Source organism: Vanellus vanellus (genome assembly GCF_965231255.1).
Source record: "Vanellus vanellus genome assembly, chromosome: 2".
Classification (NCBI taxonomy): Eukaryota; Metazoa; Chordata; class Aves; order Charadriiformes; family Charadriidae; genus Vanellus; species Vanellus vanellus.
Window position 1 is genome coordinate 20932523 of NC_138906.1, and position 16798 is coordinate 20949320.

Below are 16798 nucleotides of genomic sequence, written 5' to 3' on the forward strand. Positions count from 1 at the left end.
AGGTAAGAACCTTCCAACAACTTTCTTTTACCTCTACCGTTCACTCAAATGAACAGGGCCATGTAGAGCAGGGAGTAGCAGTGTCTTGCTGCCAAAAACGTTAGGAGAACTCTTTGGTGGTCTTCTAAATAAGTTTCTTGTGACAGAAGTAGGAAATTCATTAAGTCTAATTCAAAAGCAGCAACACAGAATGTAAACTACAAAATAAGGCATTTAGACCATTGGACTAGATTTGTTTTGGAAGAGTTCCCACTAGCAACTCAGAAACAGAGTAACAAAGAATTACTGCCAAATATTCTCTCTTGCATCACGGAACCTTGACTGACCTTGGGCAAGGAACGATTCCCCTTTCTATCCTCAGTTTCCCACTCAGATTTGTTTCAAAGAATGACACGCTTTAGAAGCTGAATCACCCTTATACACACTTCTCAAGTGGAGCTGTTGTGCACTGGCCTGATGCACTTTCTTTTAGTAAGCAAGTGCTGGCTGATGCCTATCTGGGGGAAAAAAATAAATAAATAAAAGAAAACACTCAGTAGCAGCAGGTTCAAAGGTTTTTCATTCCAAGTTTTTGTAGCCAAACAGTCACTATTCTGGATATAACAATCTTCTCTTGGTCATTTTGATTTCTTGGGGTAAACAACTGGGAAATCAGGCAGAATTGCTCTACCCTCCTCTCGCCCCTGACAAACCTTTGTCAAACTTGACTAGTCACAAGTCAGAGGAACATCACCCTACATTTCAAGTTGTCTCCATTTCTGCACCTGAAGATGATCACTCCTACCCTATTCTCCTTCCTAAAAAATCCAAAATTTATTTTCATTTTAAAATGTAAATGTGGAAAAAAGGGTCATTCTACGCTGGTAGTGTCTCTGGACACACTCTTATCTTGAAGATGCTGTCCTTCTAATTTATGCTTTGGATCAAATATAATGTTTTCTTCTCATTTTTGTGTGCTACCTGTTCCAATAAGAACATTCACCGAGCTAACATTAGCACTCAAACATTCATCATATCACCTTGATTTTTCAGGGCTCCTGATGTCAAATTCAGCTGATTTAACAAGAAAATAAAATGGAAATTTATTTCTGCCTCACCTCAGCTCCCTATCTTGAACTACCCTTTCCCAGAAGCAGCATAGCAGTGAGCCTTAAAGTAGGAGACTTAAAACAAACTTCCCAGAAGAATAGTGAGAGAGAGAACTTTCACACTCACTCATCTTGACACATCCTCTTCCAGAGACAATGCGGTACACATGCCTCAAGTACATACTCCTCAAGTGTGACTCACCCCAAGAAATGACTCCTCACTGCGACAGTTCCACGCACAATACAACTACAATCCTTCAAACATCAAAGGGAACATATATACAGTTTAGTAACAGAGACTCCAGGTAATCAAGTAATTCGCACAGCAATTACCAGATGGTGTGGGACATAATGCAGATTCAGTTTGACAGCGGGGCTGGAGATTTCTGAAGGATCAAGGAGCAGTGAGTTTCTCCTCCTTAAAAGCTGATCCAGCTGATCATTTTCCAGACACTGTTTCTGCATTAATGGAGCAGAACTAATCCTGTTCCAAAAGGAGTGAGTTTCTGTAAATGCCCCTCACAGGGCTAGTTAGTGGCCACCACTCAATCCTTCACAGACACACATAAACCAAGGTGGTCACAAGAAGCTGCTTCTTTTTAATGGCCACTCGCTAAGATGAGACAGAAGTTCCCAACTAATTCTGGCTTTGAAATTTCTACTTGCAAATCTCCTCTAAACAAGCCAGGAGGCTGAGAAGAGGAGGAATCCTGGAGCAGTTGAGCTTTCAGTTGATCAAGTTACAGAAAAAGCCAGTCCTCCAGCTTGAGCTACATTCACTTTCTCCACATTTCTCTCGTAATACAGAGCCTCCTTCTTCCCTTCATCGGGCACCACCGCATCATCAAGCCTCAGGGAAAGCCACTCTCCTCACCTGATCTACTACAATTCCAAAGATAACCTTTTGCCTTTTGTGCCACATTGCATACTTCCCTCCCACTTTAGCACAGCAAAGCTTTCAACTCAAAATAAAAAAAAAAAAAAGTAAGCAAATCCTTCACAAGAGTGTGTATAAACTCAAATGCTGAAACCTGGGGGCACTGGAGTCTGTCCATGCATATCCACTTGCAAGATCCAGATAGGTCGAGAACACAGGTGCTTTAAAGGAGCAGCTGTTTTTCTGCAAAACTGACTCGATAGCTATCCTCCCTACACACCCTATGTTCCCAGCAGGCTTTCTACAAAGCACTGTGCTACCAGAGCGTATTCTTTAATATTACTTAAAATGTGGAACTACATCCTGAAATCCCTTCGCAGAGTCTGATCCTCCTTACACACAGTGAAGCATCCAAATGTTGCATTTAAAACAGGTACATTTAAAATATGCACACTAGGAAAAGCTGAGAAAAGCATAGGCAAAAAGACTCAATGTAATTGGATGAGGGAAATAAATTTGAACAGCCTTTTCTCAAAAATAAGGACTCCTAAAACCACCCCAAAGATCTGGAAATACAGCTTTTAAAACCTGTCACCACTAGAATAGCTCTGGAGCCTGGAGAGAACTAACACTTATGGCATCATCCTTTACCTGCATAAACAGACCATTAAGTAGGGGAAAATCTGCCATGCCACAAATGTTTGTGATGAAGCCCAAGTTAGACACAGACAAGCCCTGCCCCCAAGATACCACCTCTTGCCAACATGTATTGTGAGGAACAGATACAGAAGATGCCCAGAGTAACAGGAGGAGAGGACTCAGTCCTGCAGGCAAAGTGTATGATGGATTACATTATATGCTTATATGATGGATTATATTATATGTATGTATATATGCTGGATTATATGATTGTATGCTGGATTACATTATATGCTTGTATGATGGATTACAAGGCCTCAGAAACTCAGAAGTAGCTTGATACCGGGCAGAATCAAAAGGACACAGAAGGCAGGGACCTGGGTTTGGGGTGGGGAGTTGTGGGCTGGTGGAATGTAAGGATGGGAAAGGGTCTTCTTTTACACTGGCATTTTGGAACTTGACTCCTGGAACCCTGCAGACTGGCCAGCAAGTAGATAAGGCAGAGCAACAGAAGTTGAAGCTATCTCCCCAAGATGACAAAAATACCCCAGCAGCAAAGAGAAGGAAACCCAGGTGTGCAGGGTCCCAGCACACAGAGTCCCCTGGCAACACACAGACTGCCAGATCACACAGCTTCAAGTTTCTTTTTCTATGTTCCAGACAGCTTTCTCTATGACTTCCACAGCCATTATGCTTAAGAATGTGATCAGCCCCAAGAAAGGGGTTAAAGAGCTGATCTTTTAATATCTTTAAAGTCAAAGTTGATAGACTAAACTGTTTCTTAATCCAAATGATATCCTTGAATACCTTACAAATTAAAAGCAACAATCCCATCACCACAAGCTCTAATGCAAAATAAATAAATTAAAAATTGATTCATACTATGAAAGAATACAAAAATGAATATGCAGAAGTAATTCAAGTGTTATTCTGATACATTTATTAATGCTGAATTGTAAATGCCTCTCAAAAAAAAAAATCAAAACAAAACACTATTTCAAAGGGACTATTTATTTACAGAGTGCTGCACTTCACAAGGCAGAATTAGGCCCTCAGTGACTACCACTCTTAGAACCACACTAGAACCAGTTCAGTTCTTCTCCTAAATTTTCTACAAGACAGAAAGCTGCCTAAACCTCAGTGCAAGAAAGACAGCTCAAGTTCATCTGCCATTATAATTGAAAATAGTCTATTTCTAAGATTTTAAGTTTTGGAAGGACAAGGGGGTGTGGGACTCAATGCATTCCAGTACCAAACTTCATAAGCTGTAGCTGCCAAATGAATAGGTTTATTTTTAAATAATGTTTAAAATCGTTACTATCAAAGTAGCTTCTCCCATTATTCAGCAGCCCTCCAGAAACTAGATTTGATATATTAATTGTTTGTCATCATTCCAAGTATATATTTAACAAACGGAAAAAGTTTAGGAGTTTTGGAGGAGATTTTTTTTCCCAAGTATCCATTAATCACACATTCAAAGGACAAATCCTGCAATTATTGTTCATGGTAGTATTTAATCATAAGGAACAATCTTATCAAAGCCAACCACAGAGCTGGAAAACACACAGGAATGAGTTCTGACAAAGGAATTTCTCTGATCATCCTTTGCACTTCCCCGTCACCAGAAAGCTGCTGAGCTCCCAGCCACTAACACCCCAGGACATTCCTGACCATGACAGAGCCAGTGCCCTGTAAGTGTGCCAAAGTACAGGGCCATATTCCAGTTCCCCAGTTACAACCACTTTTGGGATCTCTGCTCAGTAGGAAAGGCAGCTCTAGAGCTTTATGAGATACAGAAGCTTCAGAAGAGAGGTGCCCTGGGAAAAGGTGGGTTTCCTCTTGGCCCTCTCTGACCACCTTTCCAGCTTGACAGTTCCCACCAGTTTTCCGTACAGGTCGTACATAGGAGCCTCCACAATAATGGTACCTTGAGGTTTCTCAACAGCAAAGCCAGCATAAGAACTCCCACCTCTGATCCTGGCTGCTTGCTCCCCTCCATGGTGCAGTCTGCCATCTCCTACTCTGCACCAATACCACTGCTTGTACCTGGTTTAATACCACAGAAGCAGGGCTTATAGCATAGTCAAGAATTATTTTTTAAACACACCTCCATCTTTCATGATACTAGCACAGTGTCTAGAGACACCTCCACAAAGAACAAGGTCTCAAACTAGTATTTATTTTCCTTCTAAGATATTAAGTATTTATCAAAAGGACTTCTAAAAATGAGACCAGACGCTTTATTCCTTGAGCACTGATCTTTCATTGCTGCCAATGTGAATTATGGATATTCCAGGAATATAAACCAAGGCAAATAATACAAGAGTACACTACAGTACAGTGCTCAATTTTGTTCAAATTCAAGTCACTGTGTCATCTTGCCTTCTGCTTCAGTCAGAAACAGACTAAACCCTGACAACATTTGAGATCCAGCCAAAGAACCCTGCAAGGTGCCCCTGACTCCTAAAGCTAATGGAAAATGACAGCAAGCAACGACTTTCCAGATCATCTTAAAACAGTCACCTCCAAGAAACAAGCCCCCAACCCTTTTATATATGGATTTATACAGAGATACATGTATAGACAGACATCTTTCTTTCTCAAATCAGTGCTCCAGAGCTCACTATAACAAGACCATAAAAGGCACGCCAGTTATCTGCCATGTCTCAAAATATTTGTGCAAGTCCTTTAAAAAAGGACAAAATCACATTTTATTTGGGGGGAGGTTTTAAAACACCCTTAATTAAGTGTAATTTAAGAGAAGGTTTTAAAACCTTCTTAAAATCTAGCACATCCAGAGAAAATAAAAATAACAGCTATAGTTTTAATTATAGAACCATGAATGAGACTTAAAGGCACAAGTTGGGGAAGAGGGTAAAATATTTGTGGGCCTCAGCCATTCAAATAAATTGTAATAGGAAACACTATATTTGCAGACTTTTCCCTCTTTTCTAGCATCTGAAGGATGATAACCTACACAAATGCACATTTCCACATTACTACCCCAGAGCTGCATCCTTGCAAAGTTAACCTTCAGACCAACACCAGCTATGTGCAGAAGAAAGTTTCAGGCCTCTGAACTGATTATTTCTTCTGCACAAGCAACAAATCAGTTCTGAGGTAAAGCTACCAACTTCATTGTATCAAATGATTATTTTAAGAACAAGAAATATAATGTAATTAAAGTTAGCTTGGCACTTTGTTAGCTTTCTTAAAATAGAAACGCTGCCTGAATGGGATCTCTGTGAACAGCTAAAAATCAGAACTGTAAAAGGACATAGAGGGACCTCTTCTTACAAATAAGACATAAATTATTCCCACAGCCAAGATATCCCTTTGGTAAGTAGAGATCATTTGTATAAACTAAAGCAGTGGCATTAACTCATTGAAAGACAGGAAAAAAAAAAAAATTAAGTAGAAGCGAGGCCTGGTGTCAATGCATCACTCCCAAAATCAAAGCAAATGTTTCTTTAACAAGAATTTAAGTGATAGGTTTTCAACGAAACCAATTTAATAGACAGTTGTAAATATAACAACCAAAAGTTGAAAGTATTTACATGATTTGTTTTCTTTTTTGTTTGTTTGTTTTCATTGTGTCTCAAAAAGATTGACAGCTTTACTAGATTTGGGAGACAAGTATTAAAAACAAAATCAAGACGAAACAAAACATAATCAATCCATTAATACAATATGGTAAACCAACTATGGATTTATAACACTTTTTCAATCTGCTTTTCAGGTAATCAATTACTGAGCACTTTTTCCTCTTTTAAGCTCAGGAACTCTGGACAAGCAGAGTGGGTCTGCCAGATGCCAGCGGCACAACAGCTGGTAGAAGTGCTCCCGCAGCTCCCATTCCTAAAAATGCCCAATTTGGTTCACGACATCCCACGACAGCAATATAACAAAAGTGAATCCATTGTAAGCTGAGCAAATCTGCTGGCAAAAAAAAAAAAAAAAAAAAAGGCAGTGAAGAACTTGGGAACAACTTGTAAAGCCAGTATAAAAATAGTTACTTCTAAAGTAGATTTGCCTTGGCAAGTCAGCGCTGGCTTTCACTGGGAATTCCATTTTCTATACTTTACATAAAGCTATATCAGAAGCGGGAAGAAGTAAATGAAAGAAGTGCGTTAGACTGAGAAATTTGCCCTGAAATAAAAGCAAGTTATGAGATGACAGCCAGGGACATCGACCTCAAAACAAACACCGAAATAACCCTGCGGACAAGCGGGGCAACCCGCGCCTGCAGCTGACGAGCCTCAGTAACTTTCCCACCGCACCGCAGGGGACTCCCCAGGCCGGTCCTCCCGCCGCGGGGCCGGGGGATCCCACCGGGAAAAAAAAAAAAAGAAAATCCTTGGAAACCAAGCGACCAACTGGGGGGGGGGGGGAGGGGGGAATAGCAAAGCGCCCTGGCAGTCCCGCGGGCCCGAGCCGGGCCCCGCTCCCCCTTCCCCGCCGCCGGCCGTCCACCGCAACGGCACCGGGACGCGGAAACCCTCGCGGCCGCGCACGGCGGCGGGCGCGTACCTGCGTTTTGGAGGGTCTCGATGTTCTGCGGTCGGGCTGCGAGCTCGGCCACCGCCTGCACGAACTGTGTCCGGGCGCGCTGGTACTGCTCGAAAACTGCGGGGGGCGGCAGCGCCGGGGCACCGGGTTAGAGGCCTCCCCACCGGCCCTCGACCACCGGGCCCCAGCCCCGGCCGCCGCCGCCCCGGCCTACCTTGCAGAACTTGCCTCTGGCTCATGGCGGCGGCGCGGCCAGCTGCGCGCCCGCGCAGGGCCGCACTGTTGTACCCGTCGCCCTGGCAACCGGGCGGAAGCCGCTCGCGGAGGAGGGCGGGGCCGCGCCAACGCCGCTCGTGACGTCAGCGCGCCCGCCCGCCGCTCCGCGCAGCACTGGGGTCCGCTCCGCGCCCCTCGGCCCGGCACCCGCGCTGTGTGCCAGCGGGGGGAAGTGAGCGGGCGGGGACGAGACACAGCCCAGGCGGGATGTGTCAGGATGGCGGCGTGTCGCACGCGTGTGTTAAATGTATAGGCACAGGTGTGGGGATATGTACAGGTATAGGTGTAAGTACAGATGTCCTGCGGAGATGCGCGGGGGCGTACGGACCCACAGGTCTGCGAGGAGAGGACGTCACGCCTCTATACCACAAATACATACACAGCGGCGTGGAGATGTATGTAGGGGTGTATATGAACACGAAGTTATAGGACTATAGGCAGCTCAGCTCTATACCGGCACCGGTTGTCCTGGGGAGCGCCGGGGAAGGATGGGGACGGGCAGTGCCCGCGGGACGGTGCCGGGCTCCGCGCAGGGACTTGCCGCGTCCCGCTCCGCCGCTGCGCAGCTCGCCCAGGACCCGGCGGGCGGGGGAGCCCCGGCCGAGCCCCACGCACCGCCCGGCAGCTCCGGCGGGGTGCCCCTGCCCGGCTCCCGCTCCCGGCGTGGGGGAAGAAATAAAAGGGAAGAAAAAAGGAAAAATAAATGCTCCCGGTGCTGCCCCCGCCGTGCCTTCATTCTTCGGGGAGGGGGTCCTTTGATTTTAATTTTTTTTTTTTTTTAACTTTCTTACCACCACTGCGATTCCTCCCGGGGGATCTCCGCGATTGCCTTACACCGCCACGCCGGCCCACGCCGGGATTTTTTCGCGCCTCACAGGGTGAATAAACTCGCCCCGCGCAGGGCCGCGGAGGCTCCCCACACACATACCCACGGCCGCGGAGCGCGGCGGCTCTTCCGCGGTGCGGGCAGGGGTGAACCCCGTGGGCTACAGCCACCGCCTCTGCCGGGAGCCAGGCGGGTCGTGCCGCGGGGGTAGCGCGGTCCCCGCGGGGCGGGGGGAAGGCTTTGTTCACGCCGTACACCCGCGCAGAGTCAGTGATAAGCCCGAGCGCACCCACCCGCGCAGCGCCGGGAGCGTTTGCTGGGAGGGACCGCTTGTGCTCTCTCCGCGGAGGGGGGAGCAGCGCAGGAAGGGACACGGGGGTGGGGGACGGTCCGGCAGCAGCCCTCTGACTTTGCCAAGCACAGGTACTAGTTACTCCTCTGCCCCATAACAGTATTTATTTTTTAATATTTTTTTTTATTCAACAGCGTATCATTCTGGTAGATAACTTGGTGACTGCCTCCCACTTCTCGCACCTTGGTGTCTCCGGCTGTAAAGGACTATTTGCGAATAATTCTCTTCGTAACCGGTCGGCCAGAGCATGGTCCCATCTATGAGTACACACAGCCTTGGAGGTCTTCACAGCAACTAATGCGAACGGCAGGACTGCAAAATGAAATCAGGGCTGTCAGGATTTGAATGGAAATAGGCTCTACACCTCCTCCGGTATCTTTTGAGGGCGATTCTTAAGACGCTGGATATTTGTGAATGAAGTTACTGGTTAGCTCTGCTGTCGGCCAGGCTGCTCCAAGTGAAATTGTGATCCACAGCAGAAAACCAGAGTCGAATCATTCAATAAAAAATGCCCCTTTCTGTAGCCACCCTTTAACGTGCAGTAGCTTCAGGATTTCCTAGGCTGGTGTTTTGTTCTGCAAAGCTCTAAATGTACAGAATCAGGTGAGTGACACTACACAAATATATTATTTGATAGGTAGTATGAAGTTTTGTCTCATACCTTAAAGTTGAAAGGCTGAAGTTACTTCAACCGAATTTTAAAAGTTTGAAAAAGTGTAAGAAAACCGTCTAATTTTAATAAATCATCTCTGGGTTTGCTCAACTGGAAAGAGTTGAGCTAATGTAAATAATATCATGGTCTCCAATGAGCCACGTGTTTCCAGGAGTATTTAATGCGAAAAAAAAACTCTCTTTAAGCAAACAAACAAAACAGGCGATGTGTTGTTCTTTACAAATAAATGAGACAAATTAAATCAGGTTGGTGAGAAGGTCGTTTGCCACAGAAAATATTTTGGGAAATCGTCACCATGTGTACTTGAGAAGGGAACAGCTGTTAAACACATTTCTTTATACTTATTTCTGTTCTTAAGTTAAATTAAAAAAAAATAAATAAATAAACAAACGGTGATGAATTGCTTCCAGAGGTTTGGTTTTTTTAAAAAAGCAGATGTGTCGATTAAAGATAAATTGATTTATCTGTCTAATTAAGTCTAATGTTCGGATAAGTGAAACAACAAAACGCACCCTGAGTACCTCCAAAACTTGCTGGTACATTTCGTCGCTTGATACTGAAACTCTGTTCACATGGTTAATAATAATAATGAGGAATACACAACATGCAAATGCGGTCTACGGAAATGTCACCGGTTCTTGCAAAAGTACTGAAGACGGAAAATCATTTATGGAAATGACGTAGTTGTGAGACTTCATTGCCTGCTGCTGGGGTACTCATTAGTAGGAAACCTGTATCCTTAGGCGGGTGGTGTTAGTAACGACCGCGTTACCGCACACGTCAGCTTATAAAATAAACTGGAGACCAGGGGAACAGTCAACAATTTTCTAAATTAATAACGTGCGTTCGCTTTCTGGTGGGTGTTCTTTAATCTCAGCCTTTGATTCATTCGGAAATACGCCCATAACGGGGCGGGGAAGCACCATTTTCCCCAAGCCGGTGAAGGGAAAAGTTGCTCCTGGAGGTTTTTCTGGGGGGTGAGGAGTGCCGGTGGGGCTTCCCACGGGCTTTCCCGGTTCGGTCCCGTCCCCGCGGGTGCGGGACAACAGGTGGCTCAGCCCCCGCACGGGAGCAGTCGGGTCCCCCCCTCAAGCCACCCCGGCTGGAAGGGCGCTGGGTGGCATCTCCCGGGCCGGGCTCGCTGCCCCTCGACGGCACATGCCCCGCCGTGCCGCGGCTGGCCAAGCTGTGGATGCTCCTCTGCGGCTTGAAACTGCGCGACGCTCATTAAAAGGTGAGGTTTTCCCCGCGTCTTGGTGTGGCGGCTTTCCCACTGGCTGCGGGATCCCCCCGGGGACAGCCCTCTGGGGCTGCGGGACAGCCCCCCGGCCGTCCCCTCGCACCCCTCGGCACCGCGCTGGGTCGCCCGATCTGCCTCTGGAGGGTCTCCTCCGCTTGCCACACGCCTGGCAAATTGTTCAAGTCTTTGAAGCAGATATTCGCAGGGTTAGAGAAATTAGTTTTTCAATCCCGCGCTCGGACGACTGAGCGCGCTTGGGGGGAAGAGCAACGCGCAAACTCCTGCGCTCGCTCCCTCGGATCGGAGTTGGAAGCGCCGGGCTTCTTTCTGAAAGCGCGGAGGTTAAGCGTGGAAAGGTTAGTGGGAGCGAATGGGACGTAGGGAACTGAAGTGCTCTCTGGAAGAGAGTGTGCTGAGTGAGGGATCTCCGTCTATAGCCTCTACCAAAATACAACATTTGGATCCTTGAGTAATTTAATTTTCCAATTTAAGTCGGGCTTTGCCATTGCCTGATTTTAGCAAAAACTCTGTCAGAGGGACCTTAGCAGTGCAGAGTCCCCTCTTTTTCTCTGAGCTTTGGCTCGGGGCTCCAGCAACTCACAATATTCTGGAGTCCCCTCTCCGGATGTTTGGTAGTGAGTTTAGCTTGTGAGACTTTCCTATAGACTAAGTTAGTTCTGTGGGCGAAGTCAGAAACGCTGAGGCACTTCAAACGCTCTAGAAAGAGGACTTCTCCTTTTCCTTCACCTAAGAGGACGACACTGGCATTTGAGCAGACGTTTGTAGCCGTGAACGTGTAAACGGTGTAGATTTGGCTAGTGGAGATTGGTGTGTCACCATTGCGCTACGGAAAGACGGAACAAAAATTATAAGGAATAAATAAACTGGAAAAGGGCAAAACATCTCAGGCTGACTTGCAGGATGGGACCAGGAAATATTAGTTGGTAGGTCTGAGCCCTTTTTATCACGTGCATACGGTTACACCTCTGGTTTCCTGCGGAACCGTCCGCGCTTGTGCAGTGCCATTAAAAAAAAAAAAAAAAAAAGACAAATATTTTTGGGACGTTCCAAAACTGAAAGCCGGGGCTTAATTTATTCTGGGGACTTGAAAGGAACGAGGTCTTCCTTTGTGTCTGTTGCTCCGGGGGTGGGTATGTGTCGGCTTGGCTGTGAACGCTGCCCGCATCTACATATGTAAACCCAGCAGCGCTGTGTGTCGTGTCGTTGTTCCCCCCCCCCCCCCCCCGCCCCGCGCCGGTAGGATCGCGGGCGCTGGCAGCTCACAACAATGCTGCCAGACAATGACAAAAATACGCGGAGCCTGCGCGGCTGCGGCGGCTGCGGGGCTGGCCAGTGTTTCTCTCTTCATCTGGTGGACCAAATTTGCGCGACGCCCGGCGCGGAGCCCACGGCCGCCCCGTCCTCCTGCCGCATCATTGTCCCTGGCTGCTGTGGTTAGAGGGGTGGGGACACGCAGCAGCCAGACGACGATATCCCGGTCTGCAGAAGAAGGTGTAACGAGAGGCACCAGCAGCAGAAAAGGCTGCAAATCGCTGTCGTGTGGTTGCTATTAGCAACAAATCAGCTGAACAGTCTGCAAACCCCGAGCACCTAGGGCGGAGGTGGCAAGGAAAACGCCAGGGCTGGAGAGGTTGGGGCTGGTGGGCGCTTTCCCGAGGGGATCTCCCGTACAGCCCCGGGCTGCCTCCCCAGAGGGCGGCCGAGGAGGGGCAGGACACGGCGGGGACACCGCTGCCACCGCCGCGCACTGCGCTCCAGGAGAGGGGAAAGGCAACCCACTTAAAAGAGACAAAATGGCAGCTCGTGGCTTGTAGGCATCCCTCTCGGCGCTAAGTGCCTGCCTCGCCTCTGCCGGTTTCCCCCCCGCTGCCAACTCCTCGGTGCCTGGGGACTGTCCGTGCGCGCCCGCCTGACCGGGGTCAGCGCCCCAGCCCGGGGAGCAGCAGCGCGGTTGTCCCCCGGGGCTCCGGCCGCAGCCCTTCGCCCTCCACAAGCAGCCCACCCAGCCTGGAGATCAAACTCCCGTTTCTCCGGCTGGGAACGTCCCGACCGGCTGCACCGGAGCACCCGGTAGCTGGGTGGAGCCGCGGCTCTGCGCCCCGCTCAGCCCAGCACCGGTACGCGGGCTGCCGGCGCCGTGAACCCACGGAGGGCGTGCGCAGGCTCCGCACCCCGCGTAGCGACAGCTGCCTGGCAGGGGCATCACTCGCCCAGCACCCCGGCCGTGCCAACAACTTCCCTGCCAGCACCTTTTGCGCGTTGCTTTTTTGGGAATTTTTGTTTTGGTTGGGATTTTTGGTTTTGGTTGTGGTTTTTTTGGTTTGGGTTTGTTTTTTTTTTCGCATTTCCCATTTAAAGTTTTTGGGCTTGTGTACGCGGGGCTGTTTTGGGGTGGTTGCTTTTTGTTGTGGTGTTCTTTGTTTGTTTGTTTGTTTGTTTTTTTAATGTTTATTTCCCTTATTATTAGGATCAGCCCATTTCGGAGGCCTCCACCAGCCGCAGGATCTTTGACACGATGTTGTCTCACAGACCAGAAAGTGCCTCGTTGAAGAGGCACCTCTCGAGCATCCCCCAGCACATGCGGAGGCAGGAGTGAGAAATGATGGTGCTGGCAGAGGTGCCCGGGAGGTCCGCGCTCAGCGGAGGCCCCGGGATGCGGGGCGGCGCCTCCCGGCCTCGGCCTCCTCTTCCACCGGGGATGCGGCGTGCGAGAGACACCGGCGGCGCGGAGCCCGGCGGCGGGACCGAAGGGGGAAGGGCTGCTGGCTGCCTCTGCTATAGGAAAAGTGCCTCTCTGGCACCGGGGAGATGTCACCCCGCCGCTCCCTGGGGAATATCCCCCCGCCAACACCGTTGAGAGCATCGGCGCGGGGAGCGGGGAAAGCATCTGCCTTTCCCTGGCGATGGGGAACATACAGCCCTTTGTCTCTCTAGACGAGGTGCGATATTCAGCTGCGTGCCATGAAAATACAGGCGCCAAATGGCTACCGCGCCCCCCCTTCCCCTCTCTGGGGGAGGTCGGGGCGCCCCGGGACCCTGCCGTGTCCCGGGGAGGGCTGGGGCCGGCCAGCTGCTGAGCGAGGCCGGGTCCCTGCGGCAGGGCGGACGGGGACAGGGGATCGCGGCGCCCTGCAGCCGCCCGGGGGGATGCCGGAAAGCCACGTCCCGGTGCCTCCATCCCGGCACGCACATCCCCAAATACCGGGGCTCGCTGGAGCACCCTATGGGCAGGGCGAGGAGCAGGGGGGATGGGAAGGCAGGAGGGGGCGCAGGGCGGTGCGGGGGCCGCGGCTGCACCACTACGCCTCGGCGGAGGGCGGTTGACACGGGGTGTGCTGCCCGCCGGGCGCGCCCGCCTCCCCCCCACCCCGGCCCGGCCCGGCCCGGTCCGGCCCGATCCGACCCGGCGGCGGCGAAGCGGCGCACCGCATCCCGCCGCGGCCGCCCGCGCTGGCGGAGGCTGAGCGGGCAGTGCCGGGGTTGGGGCGGCGTTGCGCGGTGCCTGCGCGGTACCTGCGCGGAGCGCCCGAAGGGGGTTCTCCGCACGCACCGCCCCCTCCGCGCTCCCCGTTCGAATCTGGCGGCGCGCGGGGGAAGTTCCGCGGGCGCAAGGCGGGAGAGCTGCGCAGGCGCAAGATGGCCTCTGCCCGGGCGGCGGCGGCGGGGGGCGCGGAGCTGGCCCGGCCCGCCCGGTGCGGGGCGGCCGGCGTGGGCAGCCCGGTGCGGTCCGGGCCTCCTCCGTGGCACCGGCGGGGCTGAGCGCTGCGCTGCCGCGCCAGTCCCGGGAGCTGCCTGCCCGCCGCTGTCGGAGAAGCGCGGTCCGTACCGCAGCTCCCCGCTGGCCTTCGGGGCAGGCGGCGGCCGCACGTCCCGGGGGCAGCCGGGAGGCCCGCGGGCTCCTCGCACCCCCGCGGCGGTACCCGCCACCCGCGCCGCCGCTCGCGGCCTTCCCGCGGCCGCCGCTACCCCTCCCGCCGCGCCCGCGGTGGCCACCGGGGATGGAAACTCCTCTCTTTGCGCACCCCCGGCAGAGAGAACCTCCGTTCTCCGCGGGAATTATGTGTCCTTCGTGCTTTACACGTTACCAGCTTTTTTTTTTTTTTTTTTTAGCCTACATCACCACTGTTCAATAAATACAAATATCCCATCCCCAAAGACGGTGACACCGAAAGCTGCCCCCGGTCCCCGCCGGGCTTTCGCAGTTTTTCCTGTTGTCCCTGTGGGACTCCTCCGCTAGTCGTGGGGAAAGGGAAGGAAGGAGCCAGAGCTGGGAAAAAAAAAAATAAAATGAAATCCTCGCTGCCAGAGTCCTCTCGCAGTTCTTGAGTTAATAAAGCACAAAGCAACCGTGGGCTCGCAGCTCTCGGAGAGGGGCAACGACTTTGAACCGAGGGAAGCAGAGATCCGCAGCCCTTCGGACGGGAGAGCAGGTTCTTCTCGAGGCGACCTCTTGGTAGGACACAAGCAGAGAACATGAAAAAGAAACTGTTTATAGTAAAATAAAGGAAATCCGTTTCAAGTGCCCAGAGTAGAAGCAAGAACGTTAAAAATTAACAGCGGAAACAGGAAACACTTATCTGAGTAAACATTGTCTTAGAATTTCACCATATGAAAATTGGGAGGGCGCAAGGTGCTCGCCGGAGCAGGGGCCACCCGCCTGCCGCTGCCCTACCTGCGGCGGGGGCCGCCGCCGCCGCCCGCCCCGCGCCGGGGCCGGGAACCGGAGCCGGGCACGGCGAGACAGCCCGATCCGCGTGAACCGGTTTGGTGGCAAAGATCGGAACTGCAGGAGTTCCTGCGCGGTGAGGGATGAAGAGTCCAGCAGTGATGTTTGGAAGGGCAGGAGCACCGCTCCCGGCCACCGGGCAGAAGGGACGGGCGGTCCGGGGCGGTGGCGAAAAAGAAAAGAGGCGGCAGGGGCGGCGGAGGTGGAAGGCGGGAGGCTTCGCCCCGGTACCGGCCCCGGGAGGACTTGCTTTGGCCGCGCTTTTGAAAATGCCCAGCGAAACGAGTGAATCCTTGGGCAGCTGTGCGGCGGAGGGGGTGACAGGTCCCTGGCAGCCGCGGGGGGGGACACGGGGACCAGCAGCATCGCTTCGGCTGGAGGGACGCCCGCCGCTTGCCTTGCCTCCGCCCTCGGGTTTCAGTGCCCCCCTTCCTTATCCGAAAATCGGACAACTCCAACGCCTTGGAGTGGAGTTTCCCCGTAGCTCCCGCCGGTGCTGTCCGGGCCCCCGGCGCCGCGGCGGCAGCCGCTCTGCGCTCTCCCCTCCCGCCCACCGGGCGCGACCGATTTTCGGGAGTTCCTCGGCGGTGCCCGCCCGCCGGCACCGGCCTGCTGAAAGGCGGCGGCGCAGGTTGTTTTGAGCAATGCTCGGTGCCGGAGGACAAACAGCCCGGCTTAGCGAGCCCGTCGTGCTTTCCTTTTCTCTTTCTCCACATTTCTGCATTCCTTCCTCCCCATTTCTGCCCGTCTTCTCCAGCAGCCCGTGGAGCTCTTCTCCCTCCCTTTCCCCGGGGCTGGATCGTTACCGCCTGTCCCCCGTTCCGGCCGGGCACAAAAGCGCTGCTTGGAGCTGCTGGCAGCTGAACCAGGGCGGAAAATTTGGTCGGACGAAGAGAGAAAAACATCATTTTCCAGTGGGCGCAGACCGCCCCTGTCTCAACCTTTGCTGATATCGCTTGCTGAGCAAGCTCAGAAAAACGCAGCGGACCTCGGCTTTATCCCTCGATCTATATAACTGCAACGTCGGGTAACTAAAAGATTCCTCTCGCATGCACCGAGCTGAGATTTCTTTCCGAACAGGGAGGGTTTACGCACGTTTGTAAGGAAACCCGTTCGCTATGTAGCTGCAAAGAAAAAAATGTTGTGAAACCGGGGAGGTTGACACAGCAGCTTCGCAAGTAGAACATCAAGATGCTATCTTTGATCGTCCTCCCAGTTGTGCCTAGCAATATATACGCATCGCAGTGCCATCTGCCTAGGGCCAGCAGCAAAACAAAAGTTTCACATGGCAGCACAAGCATCCTCGGCGGCTTCTGCAGCTCGACAAGAGAGCTACTGAAAACGTTTGTTCTTTTTCAGACGGGACACGTCAAATTGGGAAATGTCGAAGGTGCTGTAAGAACTTAATAAACTCCGAAGAGAATTATCCAACTCCTGGTTTATTGCTTTATGCTTCACGGACACTCTACAAAGACCGAGAATAGTTCCGTTTTGATGCTAAAAGTTGACATTATCGGCTACTTCCAGTATAAATAAGCGCAATTTGATCAGTGTGCCAACGTACAACCCTC

General features: G+C 51.5%; 1 protein-coding gene across 1 annotated transcript in view; it reads right to left on the reverse strand.

Annotated features, from left to right (window-relative positions):
* Positions 1–7378, reverse strand: part of SPAG6 (sperm associated antigen 6) — a 39399-nt gene extending 32021 nt beyond the window's left edge. Inside the window, exons 1-2 of the mRNA XM_082499605.1 lie at positions 7328–7378; positions 7135–7230 (exon numbers count right to left, since the gene is read on the reverse strand). Coding sequence (XP_082355731.1) covers positions 7135–7230; positions 7328–7352 — 121 coding nt within the window. The 5' untranslated portion in view covers positions 7353–7378. The remainder of the gene's footprint in view (positions 1–7134; positions 7231–7327) is intronic.
* Positions 7379–16798: the final 9420 nt, after the last annotated feature.